The sequence below is a fragment of the Lepidochelys kempii genome, chromosome 1, assembly GCF_965140285.1.
Source record: "Lepidochelys kempii isolate rLepKem1 chromosome 1, rLepKem1.hap1, whole genome shotgun sequence".
NCBI lineage: Eukaryota > Metazoa > Chordata > Testudines > Cheloniidae > Lepidochelys > Lepidochelys kempii.
The window spans coordinates 250,917,176-250,940,223 of record NC_136380.1 but is presented as its reverse complement, the minus strand read 5'-3'; the positions used below and the strand labels follow the sequence as shown (position 1 = coordinate 250,940,223).

Below are 23,048 nucleotides of genomic sequence, written 5' to 3'. Positions count from 1 at the left end.
GTCTTATCTTTTGTAACAGTGCCACTTTGAATATATGTTGATAAGTACATGGGTACTGTGGAATAGATAACACCTCTTTTTTGCATCATTAGCTATATATGCGCCAATAGAGATGGCTCTAATGTGTATCCAAAGCTGTAATTCACTCTTGAGGCTTTTTTGTTATCATAAAACCAAGAAAGTGACAGCAGTTTGAGCAGTTTGTGAACAGTAGCAAATCCCCAAAAAGGAATTCAGTCACACATTTTCTCTTTGAATACTGAACTGAACAGGAAGGATGTACTGGATGGCTAGGAGGACTGGTAACAGAACATGAAACCTCCCATCTCCAGGTCATCAGATGAAACTCAGCCTGGTAACCAAAAGTCTTCTACTTTCTGACAGCTGGTTGGTGATTTATCAGTGCTGAGCTGGTGGTCCCAATCCAAAGCATAATGAAATGATGTAAACATCACAATTCCTTTCCCAACACACACAATTAAGACCATTATTGGCAGCGTCAGAAGATAGGCCAAGAATGTAATGAGGAGAGAGACTATGCTACTCTCCCACATCAACCGTTATTCTCTCCAAGTCAGGAATGAGGCACATTGGCTCTAACTGATGTGTCAGGGCAGGGACCACCTCTCTGTTCTGTGTTTGTACAATGCTCTGATCCCTGACTAAATCCCCTGGACACTACCATAATAAAAATAATAAATAACAGTAAGAATAATTTTGGGGAAAGCTTGAGCTGTTGTTGCCCATACCCCGTCTGTGTATAAAGGGCCTTATCTGGTTTCCGTTGACTTCAGTCAGCTTTCAGAAACCCCCACCCAAATCAACATACAGTACCAAACACATACTGTATTAGTAGGTATAAGATGTCTCCCCTCCCGCCCCCCCTCCCCCATACATACACACAGAATTCTGAAGCTTATTTTGCCTCCCAAATCATTATCTGACATTCTTCCCCTCCTTTTCTCACAGCGTTGTATGTGTGTGCAGGAAGGACGTTGGTATCCGAAGCAGAATCACTGACTGACGCGCCAGTTACCGAACACAAGACTAATGATTTGGGTTGCTGTTGCAAGAGCTCAATGCCCCATTTTTTCTCCTTGAGAGATTATAATGGTATTAGCTTAGACTGAATAGTTCTATTTACAGTGTTGGCCTGACATTCAACACCAATGTACATGAATGTACTGTAAGTACTTACTGCCTTGAGGATTGTGAGAGCCACCCCAACATTGCTTTTATTCACCCTTTTTAAAAATGCCTTACAAGTGCCTCAGTCTCCTTTTACTCTCCTCCACATGCTTAGCACACCCTCCACAAACCTGTCTGCCAATCCACCTCCATTGCCTAGTGGAGCCACCTACATACATGCCTTACTGGGTTACCATGTGATTGTACTACTGGCACCCTTTCTCCTTGGTCTAAGACCCTCTTGTGTCACATTGAGATCATGCACACTTTGGGGCAGGGAAGATGGCATTACTTGGGTATGTGAGATGCCTAACTCATTTTGGGGGTGCTCAAAATTAATAACTGTCAAGTATTACAGCTATTGTCATTATTTATATTAATAATAAAAAGCATAGTTATACCATTTATTATTATAATTATTGCTATATGTTAATAAATAATAACAACTGGTATTACTATTTCTTCTTTGAACAACCATGTCTCTTCAGCTGAGGCTCTGTCATGCTACTGGGCTAGTCACCAAACAGGCCCTAGCTCTAAGTTAGGACTTATTCCACATTTTTAGGTCACATTAAACTAACCTCTAACTAAAACACATTAGTAGCTTGCGGGGGGGGGGGGGGTGAGGGGAGGTATATATGCACAAGGGAGGTAGCTGTTGCCAGGGTTGGGATGGTGGGTAAAACTGGTATTGGGAGGGAAAGATACATTGAACATGCAGAGGATAACCAATGATGAATTGTGTTGTTATCTGAGGTTTCCTGAATGTTCAGTTCAGTTATGGTTTTTATCCAGTAGAGGACTCCTTAGTAGCAATAAGCATTCTCCCTTTTCCATTAGAGAGTTTCAATCTGACTTACTAGTATTTACACATCCATTATATTGCAAACACAGGCATTTTGCACACACTGATAAACACATACAAAAATTATGCATGTGTGAGTTGAGAGAGAGAGACACACACACACAGAAAGAAAGAAAAATAAGAGGACTTTGTGTATCTTGCTATGCCCTTTCCACAAAACACAAGAATGCATGAAGAATGGTAGTCTGACATCTCTATTATCTGGAATGTTCTCAAAACTCAAGTCTTCAACTCAACAGCAGAAATACACCAACACTTGAGTTGAAAGTATACAGAATACAAATTGCCTGCCTCCTCAACAATACCTTAATATGTCCTACTTCTTGCAGAGACCCTGACTGATCAATACTCACGAGTTATAGCCAGCATTGTTTAACATACCAATTAAAAATATTTTTCTGAAAAATCATATTGTATGGTAACTATTGACTTGCCAGCCCAGGAGGACTCTACGCATTCCATATACACGTTTATACAATGTGCAAATTAAGCATTCTAATGAGTAATACTATAATTCATGTGGTGAGCAGATCTGGGCATTCTTTTGCTATTCAACAACTTTTATTTTCCAGAACAAAATGTAATGACATGTTTCAACTTTGTTAATTATTATTCTGTCAACTGTGTAAATGTAAATAATATATGTCTAATATATGTAATTCCTCCTAACTAGAGCAGTGGTTCTCAGCCTTTTTGTACTGGGATCCTCCCTCTCATCTAGCTAGGATCAAGCCAGGACCTTCTCCCCATTCAGCAGTATTTAAAGGACAGTGTGGTCGTGACCCCCTGACATCTGTTTGTAATCCCCCTTGAGATTGCAACAACCATGGTGAAAATGGAAGAAAACAGCATGTGCAGCAAATGTATTAAATGTTTCTCTAAGAAACTGGACCATAACTGTTTAAATTCCAGCTGCTTAAACTCTGACAGGACCCTATCAAATCAAGCAGATCTGTCAACCCCGTATACCCTTCTGTAACATCTAAAGTTCTCAAAGTTCCTACTGCAATATAAAACTTTTAGATATTGTTTGTTTTGAAAAGAAAAATGGCCTGAGTTTTACGACAGTTAAATCTTTCAGACCCCTAATGTTAATAAATTTGGATCCATAATACTGACTGTGCTCACAATCAGATTAATTCTCACTGATATTTTCATCACATTTCAAAGTTTAATACTGCAAATAAAAGCTTTTTAAAAATTCATTTGAAAAATAGCATTTTAAACCAATCAATACTTTGTTTAATCCATACTAAAATCATGCTTAGGTCAGATCCTGGCAAGTTCTACAGCCCTTTTGCAGCACCCTGGTGGCACAAAAGAGCCATGAAGCTGGCACGACTGGTTCACAGAGGATTCCTCCGGCATACGGAATGTACTGAGGATGTGGCCAAGAGAAAAGTAACAGAGTGCTACTGTGCTCTGGTGAGCCCTCACCTGGCCCTTTTGGGGACCAAAACCACCTGTCATACTGTAAAGCAGTATGATTTCTCTAAATTGTGCTGGGAGCAGTATTGACCCCCTAACTGATCCTAAGATCAGAGGAGCACAAAGGCAGTATTAAAACCACTGTTGTTTCCCTCCCTCTTCAGGACCTGCACCAAGCACAGCTTGGCCAGACTCGAGGATCAGCGCCCCTTGTATGCAGAGTTTCACTCTAAGTTTTTTTTTAAACAGCCGAGTTATAAACCATTCCACAACCCCCAGTCACCAAAGGGGGATTGTAACTGAAACACTGACAACAGCTTTTGCTATAGAACAGTTTTAATAGGCCATTGTAGTATTCATTAAGTTGTTAATAATGGATTGTGGCACAAACCAATTTATCAAGGTTCCATTGTAATTAAAATCACTGAATATTTGGGCAATCACAAAACACAGACCTAGCCCTTTGTGCTTCTGAAATTTTACATTTTGATATGAATTCTGACTCTCTCTCCCTGGAGACCAGCAAAGAGTGGGTTGTAGTTGATAGATTTTTAATTGCCATTACATGACTAAAAGGTGTATATTTCAGTTAAAATAAAAAACGGGACACTCAGCAATCCTCCTTGTCCCTTTATTATTCAATGGAAGGTTTTGCTTTTTAATGCTTTTAAACATAGCTGCGTTATTATTGTTAAAAGGATTGCTGAAGAAGGCGTACTATGAAGAAAGTAGCTACAAACAAGATTTCACAGAATCTGGTGTCACCAGGTTCATAGTCAGAGTCCACATAAAAGTTGATAGTTTTGCCACTGACTTCAGTGGAGCCAGGATTTCACTCACAGATTTTAAGGCCAGAAGGGACCATTATGATTATCCAGTCCAATGGGTCCCCATTTTTTTTTTTACTAAAGCAACTGCATTTTCTCTTTCCTGGGGACTCCCCATTACCCCATCTCCCCATGCTATCAAAAAATCTTTTTGCCTAGGTTTTTGGTAACCATAAAATTTTGATAACCATTTCTGTAAGTTGAAATAAAATTTATAAAAAAGCAGCTAAACTTTTTGACATTGTCAACAACTGCGGGTGAAAAAAGGGCAATTTTTTGATCAAGGAACAAAAAAAGTTTTTGTTTGAAAAATTTCCAGTGGCTCTGGATTTAAAATAACCCACATCCTTTGGTACTGATTGGGAAAGTGGAGCCAGCACTGAGGTCGCAAAACGCACAAAACCTACAAGTGGAGATGTGTAAGCTCTTTTCCAGGGAGCTCCTCTCCTTCCAGCATTGCTGAAGGTATCTGCTTTCCCCTTTAATACAAAAAGCAAAGGAGTACTTGTGGCACCTTAGAGACTAACCAATTTATTTGAGCATAAGCTTTCATGAGCTACAGCTCACTTCATTGGATGCATACTGTGGAAAGTGTAGAAGATCTTTTTATATACACACAAAGCATGAAAAAATACCTCCTCCCACCCCACTCTCCTGCTGCTAATAGCTTATCTAAAGTGATCACTCTCCTTATAATGTGTATGATAATCAAGTTGGGCCATTTCCAGCACAGTGTGTGGGGTGGGGGGGGTGAGAAAACCTGGATTTGTGCTGGAAATGGCCCAACTTGATTATCATACACATTATAAGGAGAGTGATCACTTTAGATAAGCTATTAGCAGCAGGAGAGTGGGGTGGGAGGAGGTATTTTTTCATGCTTTGTGTGTATATAAAAAGATCTTCATCGGATGCATACTGTGGAAAGTGTAGAAGTGAGCTGTAGCTCACGAAAGCTTATGCTCAAATAAATTGGTTAGTCTCTAAGGTGCCACAAGTACTCCTTTTCTTTTTGTGAATACAGACTAACATGGCTGTTACTCTGAACCCTTTAATATAGAGGCAGTCAGAAGCCTTCATTGACAATTTGCTAAGGGTGAGTACAAAAAAATAGCATAAGCAGGTAGAGACAAAATCAGGGAGGATAAGGCACAAAATGAGTTACACATAGCAAGGGACATAAAGGTAATAATAAGAAGTTCTATAAATATATGTGGAGCAAGTGAAAGACATAGGAAAATGTACGTCTGCTATTTAGTGGGAAATGAGAGCTAATAATGGATGATATCAAGAAGGCTGAGGTGTTTAATAGCTAGTTTGCTTCAATCGTCTCTAAAAAAGTTAGTTGTGACCAGGTACTTAACATGATTAATATTAACAATGCGGGGGAAGGAATAGAAGCCAAAATAGGGGAAAATCAGATTAAAGAATATTTAGATTAATTAGATGTATTCAAATTGGTAGGGCCTGATGAAATTCATCCTGGGGTACTTAAGGAACTAACTGAAGCAATCTCGGAATCTTTGTTAATTATCTTCAAGAATTCATGGAGAATGGAGGAGATCCCACAGGACTGGAGAAGGGCAAACATAGTACCTATCTTTAAAAATGGGAACAAAGAAGACACGGGGAATTATAATCCAGTCACCCTAACTTCAATGCCTAGAAAGATACTGGAACAAGTAAGCACCTAGAAGATAACAAGGTAATAAGTAATAGCCAACATGAATTTGTCAAGAACAAATCACACCAAACCAATCTAATTTCCTTCTTTGTCAGATTTACTGGCCTAGTGGTTGGAGGGAAGCAGTATTCATGATATATCTTGATTGTAGTAAGGCTTTTGACACAATCACACATGACATTCTCATAAGCAAACTAGGGAAATGTGGTCTAGATGAAATTGCTAGGAGGTGGGTGCACAACTGGTTGAAAGAGCACACTAGAAGAGTACTTATCAATGGTTCGCTGTCAAACTGGGCGGATATATCTAGTGGGGTCTAATAGGGGTCCATCACTATTCCATACTTGCATTAATGACTTGAATAATGGAGAGGAGAGTAAACTTATAACATTTACAAATGACACTAAGCCGGGAAGCGCAAACACTTCGGAGGACAAGATTAGAATTCAAAACGACCTTGACAAATTGGAGAACTGGTCTGAAATCAACAAGATGAAATTAAATAAAGACAAGTGGAAAGCATGACACTTAGGAAGGAAAAATCAAATGCACAACTACAAAATGGGGAATAAATGGTTAGGCAGTACTACTGCTGAAAGGGATCTAGAGGGTTATCATGGATCACAAACTGAATATGAGTCGTCAACGTGATGCAGTTGTGAAAAGGGCTATTATTCTGGTGTGTATTAACAGGAGTGCCATCTGTAAGACATGGGAGCTTAATCCACAGCCAAAGAGATTTAGGTTAGATATTAGCAAAAACCTTCAAATTATAAAGGTAGTTAAGTTCTGGAATAGAATTCCAAGGGAGGTTGTGGAATCTCTGTTATTGGTGGTTTTTAAGAACAGGTTAGACAAATACCTGTCTGGGATGATTTGGGTTTACTTGGTCCTGCCTCAGCCTAGGGTGATGAATTAGATCAGTGTTTCTCAACGACCAGTCCGTGGACTGGCGCCGGTCCCTGAGAACTCTCTGACACAGTTTAGGAAGGCAGCAAGCCGGTACCTGGTTTCAAAATGATTGAGAAACACTGTACTAGATGACCTCTGGAAGTCCCTTCTAGCCCTACATTTCTGTTATTGTAATGCCTCCTGCCACTGTTGCTGGTGAGGCATCTTTCCAAACCAAGCCCTAATGTACCACAAACTGGTAAAGCTACAATATAGACTTCTGTTTTCACCAAGGCTGAAGACAAGATGTCCTCTGATGTAGCCACATTCAATTCCATTGTAACTTGGACTTTTGGATGAGCTTCAGTCCACTCTGCATGGACATTTACAATGTCATGGCACTTTCCATAAGATAGAGGTCTGCTCAGGTTGGGAGGGGGACACTCAAAAACTGAGGCTTCTCAAAAAACTATGGAAAATCTGGCATCTTAGTGTTGTTTCAGTCCTTCCGCCTGCCCATGCAAATACACACATGCTAACTAAGTATGTGAGCAATCCTACAGAGCGCAATGATGAGAGTATACATATCTAATAGCAAACAACCCGAATAACTGTTTGCGGCCAGTGGGTAGCTGAGCAGAGATCATTTTTCTGTGAGCACAGTCCTCATGAAAAATGATGGACTGGCAGCAGTGGAGATAGAAGCCTTCTGACCTCAGGACAGATTTGGTGGCAATGCAAACTTCTCCTGACTGCTCCACCAATGTGCCTCTAGGGCACAGTGGGTGGGTGAGAAAGTAGTTCATTCTCCACACCTATTTTATCCTGGATTTCTTATGAGACCACCATCTAGTATCAATCATGGAAGTATTTTTCATTGTATCTCAGTACTTGGATCTGGCCTGACACCACCAAACTCATTTCTCACACACCAACAATCAACCCTCATCTGGTTACAATTTTGGTCACTACTGACCTAAGGGTGGATTCAAAGCTGTCCTCTCTGAAATCTCCAGCAATTATGGAAATTGACGAAGTCTTCCAAAAACCACGAGGACTTCACTAAAAGTTAAAAAAGAACGTTGCATATGCTAAAGTAAGCACTACTGGCTTGATTCTGAGAGATACTGAGCACCTATAACTGCCAGTAATATTGAATGTGATCTTTTGTGCCATCGGATGCATCCTCTGTAGGGGCATTATATATTGCTCATGCATGAGGATCAATCTGATAATCTAAAATGTCTTTATCATCTTCAAGAGGAAAGATGGTCTTGTTGTTCAGGCAGTCGATGAATATACAGGTTCAATTCCCAGACCTGGCACACACTTCCTGTGTAACTTTGAGCAAGTCACTTAACTTTTCTATGTCCCAGCTCTTCAGCTGAAAAATAGGGATAATTATATTTCCCTACACCATAGGCATGTTGCAAGGATAATTCATGAATGATGATGACGTGCTCAGATACTATGGTATGGGGACCATGTAAGTAGATAGAACTGTTATGATCCTATATGTTTAAAAAGCAAAAAAGTCAGCCAATAATTCATCAATAAATGTGGATTATCTATTATTTCCTTGTAACAAGTTTGCCTAGTGTACACCATCCCCCCATCTAATATAAACAAGTTCATAGGTGTCTAATCCTTCCATCTGCTATCTCCTAAGAACAATATTTACTTTTTAACATCTGCACTGCATTTTCCACAGTTCACACAGATATGGCTCCTGGAATGTACACAGAATTTAGCAAATTTTTAACTAAGTTTTCTTAGTAACCATATAGTTTTCCCCTGACAAGGATGGGATCAGACTTTTTCAGTAGGATTTCCTCTGCTCAACTAATTTCAAGCAGCTCTTGAAGCAAATAGTTCATTAGGTCATAAAAAAGAAAAGCTCATGGGAATTGGTGCAGGAGGGCAAGAAGAAATGAATGTGTGCACAGTAATTAGATTTTCAGATGGTCCCTCTCCCCCAGTGCACATGCGCAACCCCCCCCCCCAAACACACACATACACCCACACATCTTATCCTTAGTAAACCATTCAGTGGAGCTCTGAGTATTGTTCTCTAAGAATCAGTGTTCCAGAGATTAAAGATGTAATCAGGTCATGATTTCCACAGAAATATATTAAATGATGCCTGTTTTCTTACAGTGCATTATTATACTTTTAAGGCACTGAAAACTGACATAGAGAGCAATATACTCCTCTGCAAGCTTTTAAACATTTAGTGCCAATTTTCCTCAAAATTCAGTTCTCAATGCCACAGGTTTCACCTGATCTCTCTCTGCTGTTCTGTGGTTGGGGGTGAAAAGCTGGTGGATCTCCACACTTGGGAATTCCCCCTGCTTGAAGGAATCCTTGGGTGGCAGAGACACAGCATAGCCAACTGCGGGGCTGTCTCCTACGCAGCACCTAGCGTAAGGTGTGTTGCATTTGGTTGCGGGGGGACGGGGAATGGACTTGGTTGCAGCATCATTGTACCCTGGCAATTCCCGGATGATGACTAGCCCCTTGTGGGATAGAGCTAGCACAGTGCTCAGCCATAGGGCTGCTCTAACTTATAGTAAGGGCCACACCATCCCTATTACTGACAGCTGAAAATGGCTTCTCTGTGGCACCTCATCCTGGAGACTGCCATCCTCCTTTTATACCCAGAACATGTACAACATAAGTAGAAGTTGTATAAGCTTCCACTATACTTCGATACATCTCCACCCTGGCCTTCAGTTATGGACAATGCATTCAGCATACCTAGTAAGTCCTCGGCCCTCAGCCAGATTGAGACTCAACCACCCAACAAGGGTGCTAAGAAACAAATTCCGGTGATGATTTTGTTACCTGTTCATTAGGACCTGGATTGAGAAGACCACAAGACCCATCAGACAGTAATGACGTTTGGTCACTATCTACCAGGCATGGATTTGACAACCATGAATTATTAATTTTACATTACACTATGCTGCTAGAAAAGTAGGAGACATTTGGAGAAATGGTAAGAGATGTGCATGGCTCTCATGGGCGGCTTCAATCATCCTGATACTGCTGGGAGAGCAATACAGCGGTGCACAGACAATCCAGGAAGTTTTTGGAAACTGTCGGGGACAATTTCCTGGTGCAAGTGCTGGAGGAACCAACTAGGGGCGGAGCTCTTCTTGACCTGCTGCTCACAAACTGGGAAGAATTAGTAGGGGAAGCAAAAGTGGATGGGAACCTGGGAGGCAGTGACCATGAGATGGTCGAGTTCAGGATCCTGACACAAGGAAGAAAGGAAAGCAGCAGAATACTGACCCTGGACTTCAGAAAAGCAGACTTTGACTCCCTCAGGGAACTGATGGGCAGGATCCCCAGGGAGAATAACATGAGGGGGAAAGGAGTCCAGGAGAGCTGGCTGTATTTTAAAGAATCCTTATTGTGGTTACAGGGACAAACCATCCCGATGCATAGAAAGAACAGCAAATATGGCAGGCGACCAGCTTGGCTCAACAGTGAAATCCTTGCTGATCTTAAACACAAAAAAGAGGCTTACAAGAAGTGGAAGATTGGACAAGTGCCCAGGGATGAGTATATAAATATTGCTCGGGCATGTAGGAATGAAATCAGGAAGGCTAAATCACACATGGAGTTGCAGCTAGCGAAGGATGTTAAGAGTAACAAGAAGGGTTTCTTCAGGTATGTTGGCAACAAGAAGAAAGCCAAGGAAAGTGTGGGCCCCTTACTGGATGATGGAGGCAACCTATTGACAGAGGTTGTGGAAAAAGCTAACGTAATCAATGCTTTTTTTGCCTCTGTCTTCACGAACAAGGTCAGCTCCCAGACTACTGCACTGGGCAGCACAGCATGGGGAGGAGGTGGCCAGCCCTCTGTGAAGGAAGAAGTGGTTCGGGACTATTTAGAAAAACTGGATGTGCACAAGTCCATGGGGCCGGATGCGTTGCATCCGAGAGTGCTAAAGGAATTGGTGGATGTGATTGCAGAGCCATTGGTCATTATCTTTGAAAACTCATAGTGATCCGGGGAAGTCCCGGATGACTGGAAAAAGGCTAATGTAGTGCCAATCTTTAAAAAAGGGAAGAAGAAGGATCCTGGGAACTACAGGCCAGTCAGCCTCACCTCAGTCCCCGGAAAAATCATGGAGCATGTCCTCAAGGAATCAATTCTGAAGCACTCAGAGGAGAGGAAAGTGATCAGGAACAGTCAGCATGGATTCACCAACGGAAAGTCATGCCTTACTAACCTAATTGCCTTCTATGATGAGATAACTAGTTCTGTGGATGAAGGGAAAGCAGTGGACGTGTTATTCCTCGACTTTAGCAAAGCTTTTGACACGGTCTCCCACAGCATTCTTGTCAGCAAGTTAAAGAAGTATGGGCTGGATGGATGCACTACAATGTGGGTAGAAAGTTGGCTAGATTGTCGGGCTCAACGGGTAGTGATCAATGGATCCATGTTTAGCTGGCAGCCGGTATCTAGCGGAGTGCCCCAAGGGTCGGTCCTGGGGCCGGTTTTGTTCAATATCTTCATTAATGATCTGGAGGATGGTGTGGATTGCACCCTCAGCAAGTTTGCGGATGACACTAAACTGGGAGGAGTGGTAGATACGCTGGAGGGTAGGGATAGGATACAGAGGGACCTAGACAAATTGGAGGATTGGGCCAAAAGAAATCTTATGAAGTTCAACAAGGACAAGTGCAGAGTCCTGCACTTAGGAAGGAAGAATCCCATGCACCGCTACAGACTAGGGACCGAATGGCTAGGCAGCAGTTCTGCAGAGAAGGACCTAGCGGTGACAGTGGACGAGAAGCTGGATATCAGTCAACAGTGTGCCCTTGTTGCCAAGAAGGCCAATGGCATTTTGGGGTGCATAAGTAGGGGCATTGCCAGCAGATCGAGGGACGTGATCGTTCCCCTTTATTCGACATTGGTGAGGCCTCATCTGGAGTACTGTGTCCAGTTTTGGGCTCCACGCTACAAGAAGGATGTGGAGAAATTGGAGAGAGTCCAGCGAAGGTCAACAAAAATTATTAGGGGTCTGGAACACATGATTTATGAGGAGAGGCTGAGGGAACTGGGATTGTTTAGTCTACGGAAAAGAAGAATGACGGGGGATTTGATAGCTGCTGTTAACTACCTGAAAGGTGGATCCAAAGAGGATGGATCCAGACTATTCTCAGTGATAGCAGATGACAGGACAAGGAGTAATGGTCTCAAGTTGCAGTGGGGGAGATTTAGGTTGGATATTAGGAAAAACTTTTTCACTAGGAGGGTGGTGAAACACTGGAATGCGTTACCTAGAGAGGTGGTGGAATCCCTTTCCTTAGAAGTTTTTAAGGTCAGGCTTGACAAAGCCCTGGCTGGGATGATTTAGTTGGGATTGGTCCTGCTCTGGGCAGGGGGTTGGACTAGATGACCTCCAGAGGTCCCTTCCAACTCTGATATTCTATGATTTTAGAAATTCATTTCTTCTGACAGGTTTACTTTTGGTTGTAGCTTCTAAGAAACACTCATTTTCAGTTTAAGGCAGTCCTTGTTTCAAAGGCTGATAATCTTTTAAATTTCTCTGTTGTGAGGATTAACTAGTTAATGTTCATAAATCCTTCAGAAACTTAACATTGTTACATATGAGCTAAGTTTCAGAGTTGTTGTTATTACTAGGGATTATGAGTGAAATGCTTGCCTCACTGAAGTCAATGGGAGCTTTGCCCTTGACTTGACTAAGACTTAGATTTCACCTAGATTGTATTTTAAAAGGGAGTCTCATTTTTGAGGACAGGGAAAGGCATATTTTAGACCTCTCAGCTTGATATCCTCTTAAAATAACAGTTTCCCCCCTCTCTCTCTGTATGAATTTCTATTAGTTCATCTTTTAGACCTTTCCACCAATATCCATCTAGAGTTTTACAATTACACTGCAGAAGTAAAGGACTGGGATACATTTCTTGGAAGGCAAATTGTAATGTGGATATGGATAAGCAATATCAAAACACTAAATGAAAAACCATCATGTATTGAGACACCCCACCTACCAAGTCTCTGGATATATATATATATATCTTGTTATAAGGATGATATTCACCCCTGTGCAAAGGGCCAGTGCAAGGCAGATATACCACTAGAATCCCTCTTAAGTTCTCAAAACAAGTCATAAGGGTCCATAGGTCTTGTGCTGGTCCTTCTACACAAGGATGAATTTCTTCTGACGTAAATATAAGGAAGCAAGTTTCTTATAATAATTTGCATCCTTGCATGATTTAATGTATTGTAATTAAAATTCCCAACATGTGACCCTAAAATGTTTCTATACACAAGCCAATGAGTATGACCATCCAGGACTGAAATTATTTTACTGACCATGGAAAAATAGTATGTAATTAAAATGACATCTGCAGTACTACCTGATGGGATAAGAAAAAGTGACATCCCAGATCTCATATAAATGGCAAACATATTATTAGATCTAAACCTGGCTGTAAAATTACTATCTACCCAGTGCGATTATCTTCAAACATTGTTTCATTTACTGATATAGCACTAGTGAGAACAGGCTGACTTTGCTCATCACGTTATTTTTTAAGTCTTCCTTTCCTTTCCCATTTATTCTTCCTGCATGTTAGTTGCAGGTGGAAGGAAGACGTGTTCCAGCTGAATCACTTTTTGGGGGCACTTAGTTGTTTTACAGTTTGTTCCAAATGATGTTTTTCAGCAAAAATTAAATAAACAAAATTTTAAAATGGAGATGAAGAGGATAAAGACAATGCAACATCTAAGAATGGGGCGATCTAAAGGTTACTCACTGGACAAATGCAGCACCGTGAGTTCTATAACATGGTTCATGGCTATCATCCTTAATACAGAGATGCAAACCAGAGACTACAGGTAAAAACCTGGCCTCACTGACGTCAATGGCAAAACTCCCATTGAATTCAATGGGGCCAGGATTTCATGACAAGTCTTAATATTCAGTGTTCCAGCTGTAGTCTTTGTAGGTCATATTTCCATATTGACATGAAGGGCAGCTACATTCTTCTCCATTTTCTATACAAATTAGCATGAGGCTTTTTGGTTCCTGGAAAGTTATGAATGTTGCCTGTATCTGGCAAAATTTCGTGGCAATCTATTCACAAGTGCCAACATTTTCAGAAGTGCCTAATGATTTTGGGTATGTCTGTTTTTTGGATGACCACTCTGAGACACTTAAAAGGCATTGAGGCACCAAACTCCAGAGTCACTTTTCAAAGTCTTGGCCAAGTTCTTGAACAATAAGAACACGGTTACCAACATTTGTAAAAGTTACCATAGGACAATTTTTCAAAGTTGGCAAGAGCCTGGATGGCGGTAGAACTACAGCCAGCTGCAGGTTGTGTGTACAAATAAATAAATAAATAACCACTTCCTTCTAGGTTTCAGAGTAGCAGTCGTGTTAGTCTGTATTCGCAAAAAGAAAAGGAGGACTTGTGGCACCTTAGAGACTAACCCATTTATTTGAGCATAAGTTTTGTGAGCTACAGCTCACTTCATTGGATGCATTCAGTTTTTCACTTCCTTCTAGACCTTCCAGAATTTGCAAATATACCCTGTCCTGCTATCCCTATAAGCTCCCAACTCTGCTCCAGCCCTGCCCTGCTCCCCAACCTCCCGCCCTGCTCCACGAATGAGACTCCGAGCCACTAACACAATACAAATAAATAAATAACCACCTTTCACCTTGCTACTAAACCTTCCAGAATTTGCAAATATACCCTGTCCTGCTATCCCTATAAGCTTGCCGCTGTGCATAAATCTTTGAGCCAACCCTCATCATATCTACAGTTAGATCAATACAGAGTCAGAGAGTCACTCAGGCTGTGGTCTGTGCTGGAAGTGGTGACTCTATAGGCAGATCAGCCACACCGCCTGTAAGCAAAAGCACCTATGTGACAGCCTGAGCCAGCAGCCATGTGCCTCATCAGCATGAACCAGACATGGACACTTGATTGTGGTAGGGCACACCTGAGGATAGAGCAGAGTGAAAACAAAGGATGTGGGGTGGGGCGGGAGAGAGAGAGGCATGCAGAGACAGAGATGGACAGGAGGCTGATAGCTAGGGAGAGAAGAGGGAGAAAGAGGAAGAATGGCCAGAGGAGAAAATAAGGAAAAGGAAAATAAGACAAAAGCATACCAAATATAAGAATATAAGACAGAGTGGGAGCGATAGAGTCAAAAGGAACAGAGCACAAACCAAAATAGAAAATAGCAATATCTCTGAACACTGATCCGTGTTTTAAATGCATCTCTGATATACTGCTGAGTAGGCTGAAATCCATTATTTTCTCAAAGGTGGCATTGCAGATGTGGGGTTAGGCTGTCTGAGAGGGATGATTGGGAGGGCCTGTTGTTCTTGCATATGTCATAATCCCAAGAGTGGGGTAATGGGTCTCAGTGTGATTTGTTTTCCTCCTATTCAATTGATGTCAAACCTGGATACTGGATAGGGCACCTCCTATACTTCACCATTAACAGCTGGCTGGCATGCATGCTCTATCAAACCTTACAGCCAAATCAAGCTATACGGGAATAAGAAGTCTGTTTCCTCTAAAATAGAAATTTTGTTTACATTCCTCATTTCTGTCTATAAATCTAGAATTAAGGGGTCAATGTATTTGTGAGCCTAAAATGGAGAGCCCATGTTAAAGAACAGTCCAAAAGGAAGAAAGCCTGAAGGGCTGTTACATCAGGGACTTTAAGTGCATGTCTATGTTCCAAATGTTTTGCAGATTGAGAACTGAGCTGTTCCTTTATTATAATGCCCAGTGTCTACAGATACTCTACAATGCCATAGTATTAGATAATTAGAATAGTCCCTTGTCTAGGTGAAAAAGGAACAGTCTGCAAAGTGATGGGTGATAGCTGATTTGTGTGAAATAATAAATACCTCTTGGGTCTAGAAGCTGGACTGGAAATCTCCTGAGATCAGGCTCCTTATGAGTAATTTTGTACTTCATTGTTTTAAAGAGGGCAGAAATACAAATCTGCTTTTCCTGTAGTATTTTAGTAGTTCTTCTCTTCTCCCCACCACCCCCTCTGCCATACACACATACAAAGAGGGGCAGAAGCATGTAAAAGTTAGACAAAAAACATCACCAATATTATTTTGAACATTAAAATCAGGTTGAGTTTGTATTTTAGACCAAGGGGTGTGTGAGTTCTGATTTTATCCAAATACACTTGCCCATCCTTACATTTATTACAGAGATGCCTTACCTCATTTGCATCTTGGTGATCTCTCAAGGCAATCATACTTTTAATGGCTTTGATAAAAAATCCATTCATCTCATCACGACTCTTGTTTGGCAAAATCCGGGACAGTGGGATCATTATGAATGGAAATGCAACTGTAAAAGATTATTAAAGAGAACATCGAAGTTGGGTGTAGGAACACTTATCTCCCCCACCCCAACTTTATTTGGGCCCCCATTTAGTAGGCTGTTTTAATTTTATACCACTTATTTCTCTGATTTTATCCCTCTATTACAGACTGATATTGCTTAGCCTCCAACCTATTTTGACATGACTAGGAATCTCTTGTTAGTCACATGCCCTCTAAAGTTTGCCCCAATTTGCAGTTTTGTCCCACAGTACAAAAATTCAGTGCAACTTCATAATGCTGGAGCATCATGGTGAAAGAAAGAGATTTCTTTTCTCCCCTTTCCCCCTCCCCCTCCTCGATAATTAAATCTGAGATTTTTAATCCTACAAGCTAGCCTGGCAGGGTATGGAGTGGACCCATGAAACTCTAGATGGATGGTAACCTCTCTCTCATTTCTTGCTTCCTGTCCATGTATAGGAAACTGGTTGCCTACTTTACTCTTTCTACTACACAACCTTTTACAGAAGAGACCAAGGCAGAGGGAACCTGGAAGCAGGATGTCACTAAAATGTAACCAGGGCCCAAGTGTGCACTCCTTCCCCTTAGTGTTTATAATCAGTGACAAGAAATCTGAAGTATTGCACTTCAGTACAACTAAGCTGGCAGGTGAACCCACTAGGCTATCAAACAGCTCCCTGTTTAGCTATCAAAACAGTGCACCATGAGCATCTTCAAGCAGCTTTACCAACACTAACTAATTAACTGTCATAACACTCCTGTGAGATCAGCATGTAAGCCAATAAGCTGTTGTGAATCAAATTGTGTGATGCACTAGTGGCAAGGATAATGCTGAAGACCAGCCTTCTCCATGCAGACACCCCACACGATGCAGAAACTTACTTTCTTTAATGGAGGTCTTGGCTCACTAAGGCCTTATTGATACCTGGCCCACCGAAGTCTATGTAAAAACTTCCATCAAGTTCCTAATTATCTAAGTATAGACAAGGCCTTAGTCACATTCAGCCTCAGCTGGACTAGAATTTATGACATAAGGCTTTATATTCCATTACCAGTCCCATAACGCAGTCCCTATTTTTTCACCTCAAAATAAATACATTCTTTTATTGGCCTCCTATACCAGCATTTATCATCTTCATCCTTTACAGACACCAACCAGACAGCTCCTGTTTAAATGATAATTTTAAGGACTTACGATATCAGGACACACTTATCCCCTCACCTCATCCCCTTTCTGTACGATTTTGTTTAGGGGTGGGCTCTTTACTCCTACCAAGTAAGCACAGGGCATCCAAACTGCTCAAGCATGGGGCTTATTAAGAATCTGTCAGCAGTCTATGGGCCACACTTAATTCACATAACATGGATTACATTGCAGTGACTCAGTTTTACTATGAAAGTGAAACCCACAGAGACTACAGGTCCTAGAAGACTTCCATTCACATCAAGGTGAAGCATTGCCTTATGGGATATGTAGTTAGTCAGGAAATATGTTCATAATGAAGATGGGGGTGGATGTGGGCCACATTGTAGAAATCTACTGGGTATATTTGGTGTGTGGGCTGCAGTGTGAATACCTCTAAAACAAAGCCTTCCTGCCTTCCTCTTCACAAGGTTTTGTGACTCAAGAATAATTTTAAAAAACATATATATAAATAAATAGACAAAGATGGGCTATACTTACTTATTAGAATTAGGATGGGCCTAAGCACTGAAAATTCAAAGAACTTTTTGCAGTTCTTAACAAAGGTATCATCAGGATTCTTCTGAGAATCCACGTGGGTACCGAAAGCCACACTAGCAACGACATCCAAGGTGAAGCAGCCGTAACTCCTGCATTGAATTTAAGAACATGACCTCATTAGCTGCTTGTTTGCATCTCCATAGAATCATAGAAATGTAAGACTGGAATGGACCTCCGTAGGTCATCTAGTCAAGTCCCCTGCACTGAGGAAGAACTAAGTACTATCTAGACCAGGGATTGGCAACCTTTGGCACGTGCCCCATCAGGGAAAGTCCCTGGCGGGCTGGGCCGGTTTGTTTACCTGCCGTGTCCGTAGGTTCAGCTGATCACAGCTCCCACTGGCGGCGGTTCGCCGTCCCAGGCCAATGGGGGCTGCGGGAAGAGTGGCCAGCACATCCCTCGGCCCGCACTGCTTCCCGCAGCCCCCATTGGCGTGGAGCAGCGAACCACGGCCAGTGGGAGCTGCGATCAGCCAAACCTGAGGATGCAGCAGGTAAACAAACTGGCCCAGCCTGCCAGGGGCTTACCCTGACGGGCCGCATGCCAAAGGCTGCTGATCCTTGATCTAGACCATCTCTCACAGGTGTTTGTCTAATCTGTTCTTAAAAACCTCCAATGACAGAGATTCCACAGCTTCCCTGGGCAATTTGATTCAGTGTTTAACTACCCTTAAAGTTAGAAAGTTTTCCTAATGTCTAACCTAAATCTCCCATACTACAATTTAAGCCCATTTCTTCTTGTCCTATCTCAGTAGATAAGGAGAACAATTTATCATCCTTTTCTTTATAACAATCTTTTTGGTATTTGAACACTGTTATCATGTTCCCCCCTCAGTCTTCTCTTCTCCAGACTAAACAAAATCAATTTTTTAAATCTTTCCTTGCAGGTCAGATTTTCTAAACCTTTAATCATTTTTATTGCTCTCCTCTGGACTTTCTCCAGTTTATCCACATCTTTCCCAGAGTATGGTGAGCAGAACTAGACACAGAGCTCCTGCTGAGGCCTTATCAGTGCTGAGTAGAGTGGAAGAATTCCTTCTTGAGTCTTGGTTACAACCCTCCTGCTACTACAGCCCATAACGATGTTCGCTTTTTTTCCCCAACAGTATTATACTGTTGATTCATATTTAGTTTAAGGTGCACTATGACCCCCAGATCCTTTTCTGCAGTACTCCTTCCTAGGCAGTCATTTCCCATGTTACATTTGTGCAGCTGATTACTCCTTTCTAAGTATTATACTTTCCATTTGTCCTTATTGAATTTTATCCTATTTATTTCAGACCATTTCTCCAGTTTGTCAAGATTATTTTTAATTATAACCTTGTCCTCCATAGCACTTGCAACCCCTCCCAATTTGGTATTGTCTACGGACTTTATAAGTCTACTCTCTGTGCCATTATCCAAATTATTTGTGAAGATATTGACTAGGACCTGACCCAGGGCAGTTCCCTGCAGGACCCCGCTCAATATGACCTTCCATCTTGACTGTGAACCGTAACTATTCTCTGAGTATGGTTTTCCTACCATTTCTGCACCCAGTTTACAGCAGGTTTGTCTGGGCTACATTTCCCTAGTTTGTTTATGAGAAGGTCATGTTAGCATCAAAAGCCTTACTAAAGTCAAGATATATCATATCTACTGTTTCCTTCCTACCCACAAGGCTTGTTACCCCATGTCAAAGAAGAATATTACGTTGATTTGACGTGATTTGTTCTTGATAAATCCATGCCAACTATTACTTATCACCTTATTATAGTCTAGGGGCTTACAAAATTTATTGTTTGAATATTTGCACCATTATCTTTCTGGGTACTGAAGTCAAGTCAGCTGGTCTATAATTCTGTGGGTTGCCCGTATTCCCCTTCGTATAGATAGGTACTATATTTGCCCTTGTCCAGTTTTCTGGGATCTCTCCCGTCCTCCAGGAGTTCTCAAAGATAATCATTAATGGCTCAGAGATCCCTTCAGACAGTTCCTTAAGTATTCTAGGATTTACTTCATCAAGCCCTGCCAACCTGAAGACATCTAACTTGTCTAAGTAATTCTTAACTTGTTCTCTCAATATCTGCTTCACAAATATTACATTATACCTTTTTCCCTTTGTTTTTTAGATTTGGATCAATTTTCATTAGCTTTGAGTTTCACCTCCAGCAAAGTTTTTCCTTATTCTTCTAACAACAAACAACAAAGGCTAACTGCTATTAATAATAGCAGCCTCCAGCCTCCTCTAAAGTTCATGTGAGAAATTTTAATATTGTTTATATAACCCTTTTGGCCAGGAACTGTACTTCTAAATTATAAAAAGAAAAAAAAGTCTCTTTATAAATGGTTATAAATCAAATGCAATATGTCAGGGGTTCGCAAACAACTATCAAATTATCCACGGTCACAGCCCCCATGTCATCTTATGAAAGACTAGTTTGATTCTGGATATCAGATTCTCTGGTGCTTTGACCATGAAAAAGCTGCCTCTTTAGCTCAAAAAGAGATCCCTATCTGTGAGAATGTTTCTTATAACCCTGCCAATAATTTCTATCCATATATTGTACAGCAGCATTTCTCAAACTGTGGTCAATGGACCACTGGTGGTTTGCACATCAAGAGGGACTGAAGGGAGCCACAAAGGAACACAAGGACATTGCTGAGAAACTAAATTATTTCTTTGCATCAGTCTTCACTGCAGAGAATATTCCGAAGATACCTACCCTGGACCTGCTCTTCCCTGCTAATAAAGATGAGGTAATATCAGAGATTAAGGTGTCAGAAGAAGAGGTACTGGAACAAAATGATAATTTAAAAAGCAACAGATGGTATACCTCCAAGGATTCTGAAGTTCATCTAAAAAATGACAGTGCAGAATTAAAGGGGGTTCAGAGGAGAGGGATGAGAATAATTATGGGCATGGAAAAACTATCATATGAAGAGAGTCTGCAGAGACTGGGATAATTTACCTTAGAGAGGAGATAAGAGAGGATATGATACAAGTATACAAAATAACTATATACTTGTATATGAAATAGTCTAGAGAAGGCAGATTGGGAGCTTCTCTTCTCCCTCTCTCATAAGAACAATGGGACATTCAATTTAATTAAAAGCTGGCAAATTCAAAACTGATAAAAGGAAATATTTTTTCACTTAATTAGACTGTGGAACTCATTGCTACAGGAAGTTATTGAGGCCAATAATTTTGCAAGATGCAAAAAGGAATTGGACATTAATATGGATAACAAGAATAACCAGAGTTATAATAGTTAATGCCAACAAAAATTTTGAAAGGGATATTCAACCTCATACTTCAGGGTTTATGCCAATCTCTGACTATTTAGCGATGAGGATGAGAACTAAAATTTGAGACAAATTATCCTACAACTGCCTATCTTGGGGTTTGTTGCCAGCTTTTGGTGCTGGCACTGTTGGAGACAGGATACTGGACTAGATGGGTCTGATCCAGTATTGCAGTTCCTGCGTTCACATGTTTCTAGTGGACTACAGGGAGTTGACTGGACACAGGCTGATGTATCTCTCCTTTTTGTTTCCAGCTGTTATACTTCATTAAAAGATAGCTACAAATACCTTAGATACTTTCCTAAAATTACTTTTCCAAATAAGCAATTGCTGCCACAGGGATGTTAGGGTATGTCTACACTGCAAAGAAAAACCCCTGGCTCTGCGTCTCGGAGACCAGGTCAATTGACTTGGGCTTCTGAGGTTCGGTTGCAGGGCTAAAAATAGCAGTGTATTTGTTCCTGCTTGGGTTGGAGACCGGGCTCCAAGACCATCAGCCCTCACCAGGTTTCAGAACCAGGGCGCCAGCCCAAGCGGGAACATCTCTGCTGCTATTATTAGCCCTGCAGCTGGAGACCTGTGAGCCCAAGCCTGATTGACCCTGGTTCTGAGACTCAGCACAGTGGTGTTTGATTTGCAGCATAGACATACCTTTAGAGTGAGAATGACTGCAAAGGAGAGGTGTCTCATCAGACACACCCAGCATTAAGCTGTGATCCACCCTCGGAAAAAGACCGAGAACTCCTTTTGTAAAGTAAGTGTGTATTTAGGGGAAGCGTGACTATTCAAGGATTTTGAAAAGGTGATTCTCATTTGTAGTGTGGTGAATGTACCTTTGGATATCAAAAGCCTTGCCAGAATCTGCATACACCTTCAAGTTACTCAGCAGGACATCACATGCTTGGTTTATTAGTGGAGTCATCTGAAAAGGAACACACATGGCATAATAAAAAAACCAATAATTTCCTCTATATTAGTTACATACAGTAGATGGTACAGTGCTCACAAGATCTTCTGTATCAGTGGATGAGTAATTTTTTCTGAGGCAGAAGGAAGCTTGGAGGAAGGGGCAGACAGACACCTCTTGTTTCTCAGGGCTAGTCTACACACTAGAAGTGCTACCGCTGCACCAATGCCGCGCGTCTAGTGAAGATGTTCTATGTCGACAAGAGAGAGCTCTCCCATGAGTATAATAAAACCACCTCCACAAGAGGCGGTAGATATGTCAGTGGGAGAAACTCTCCCGCCAACATCGCTGTCCACACCAGTGCTAAGATCGGTGTGTCATAAAAATAAAGGGAAGGGCAACCACCTTTCTGTATACAGTGCTATAAAATCCCTCCTGGCCAGAGGCAAAACCCTTTCACCTGTAAAGGGTTAAGAAGCGAAGATAACCTCACTGGCACCTGACCAAAATGACCAATGAGGAGACAAGATACTTTCAAAGCTGGAGGGGGGGAAACAAAGGGTCTGTCTGTCTGTGCGATGCTTTTGCCGGGAACAGATCAGGAATGCAGTCTCAGAAACTCTGTTCAGTTAGTAAGTAATCTAGCTAGAAATGCATTATATTTCCTTTTGTTTAATGGCTGGTAAAATACGCTGTGCTGAATGGAATGTATATTCCTGTTTTTGTGTCTTTTTGTAACTTAAGGTTTTGCCTAGATGGATTCTCTATGTTTTGACTCTGATTACCCTGTAAAGTATTTACCATCCTGATTTTACAGAGGTGATTATTTTACCTTTTCTTTAATTAAAATTCTTCTTTTAAGAACC

At 41.3% G+C, this 23,048-nt stretch overlaps 1 protein-coding gene across 4 annotated transcripts in view; it reads right to left on the bottom strand.

The window, feature by feature from the left end:
* TBXAS1 (thromboxane A synthase 1) overlaps nucleotides 1-23,048 on the bottom strand; it is a 316,426-nt gene that overhangs the window by 104,225 nt on the left and 189,153 nt on the right. For all 4 annotated transcript variants that reach the window (XM_073323035.2, XM_073323042.2, XM_073323058.2 and 1 more), the window contains 3 exons: nucleotides 22,109-22,197; nucleotides 17,932-18,080; nucleotides 16,124-16,254 (listed from right to left, as the gene is read on the bottom strand). In XM_073323035.2, coding sequence (XP_073179136.1) covers nucleotides 16,124-16,254; nucleotides 17,932-18,080; nucleotides 22,109-22,197 — 369 coding nt within the window. The remainder of the gene's footprint in view (nucleotides 1-16,123; nucleotides 16,255-17,931; nucleotides 18,081-22,108; nucleotides 22,198-23,048) is intronic.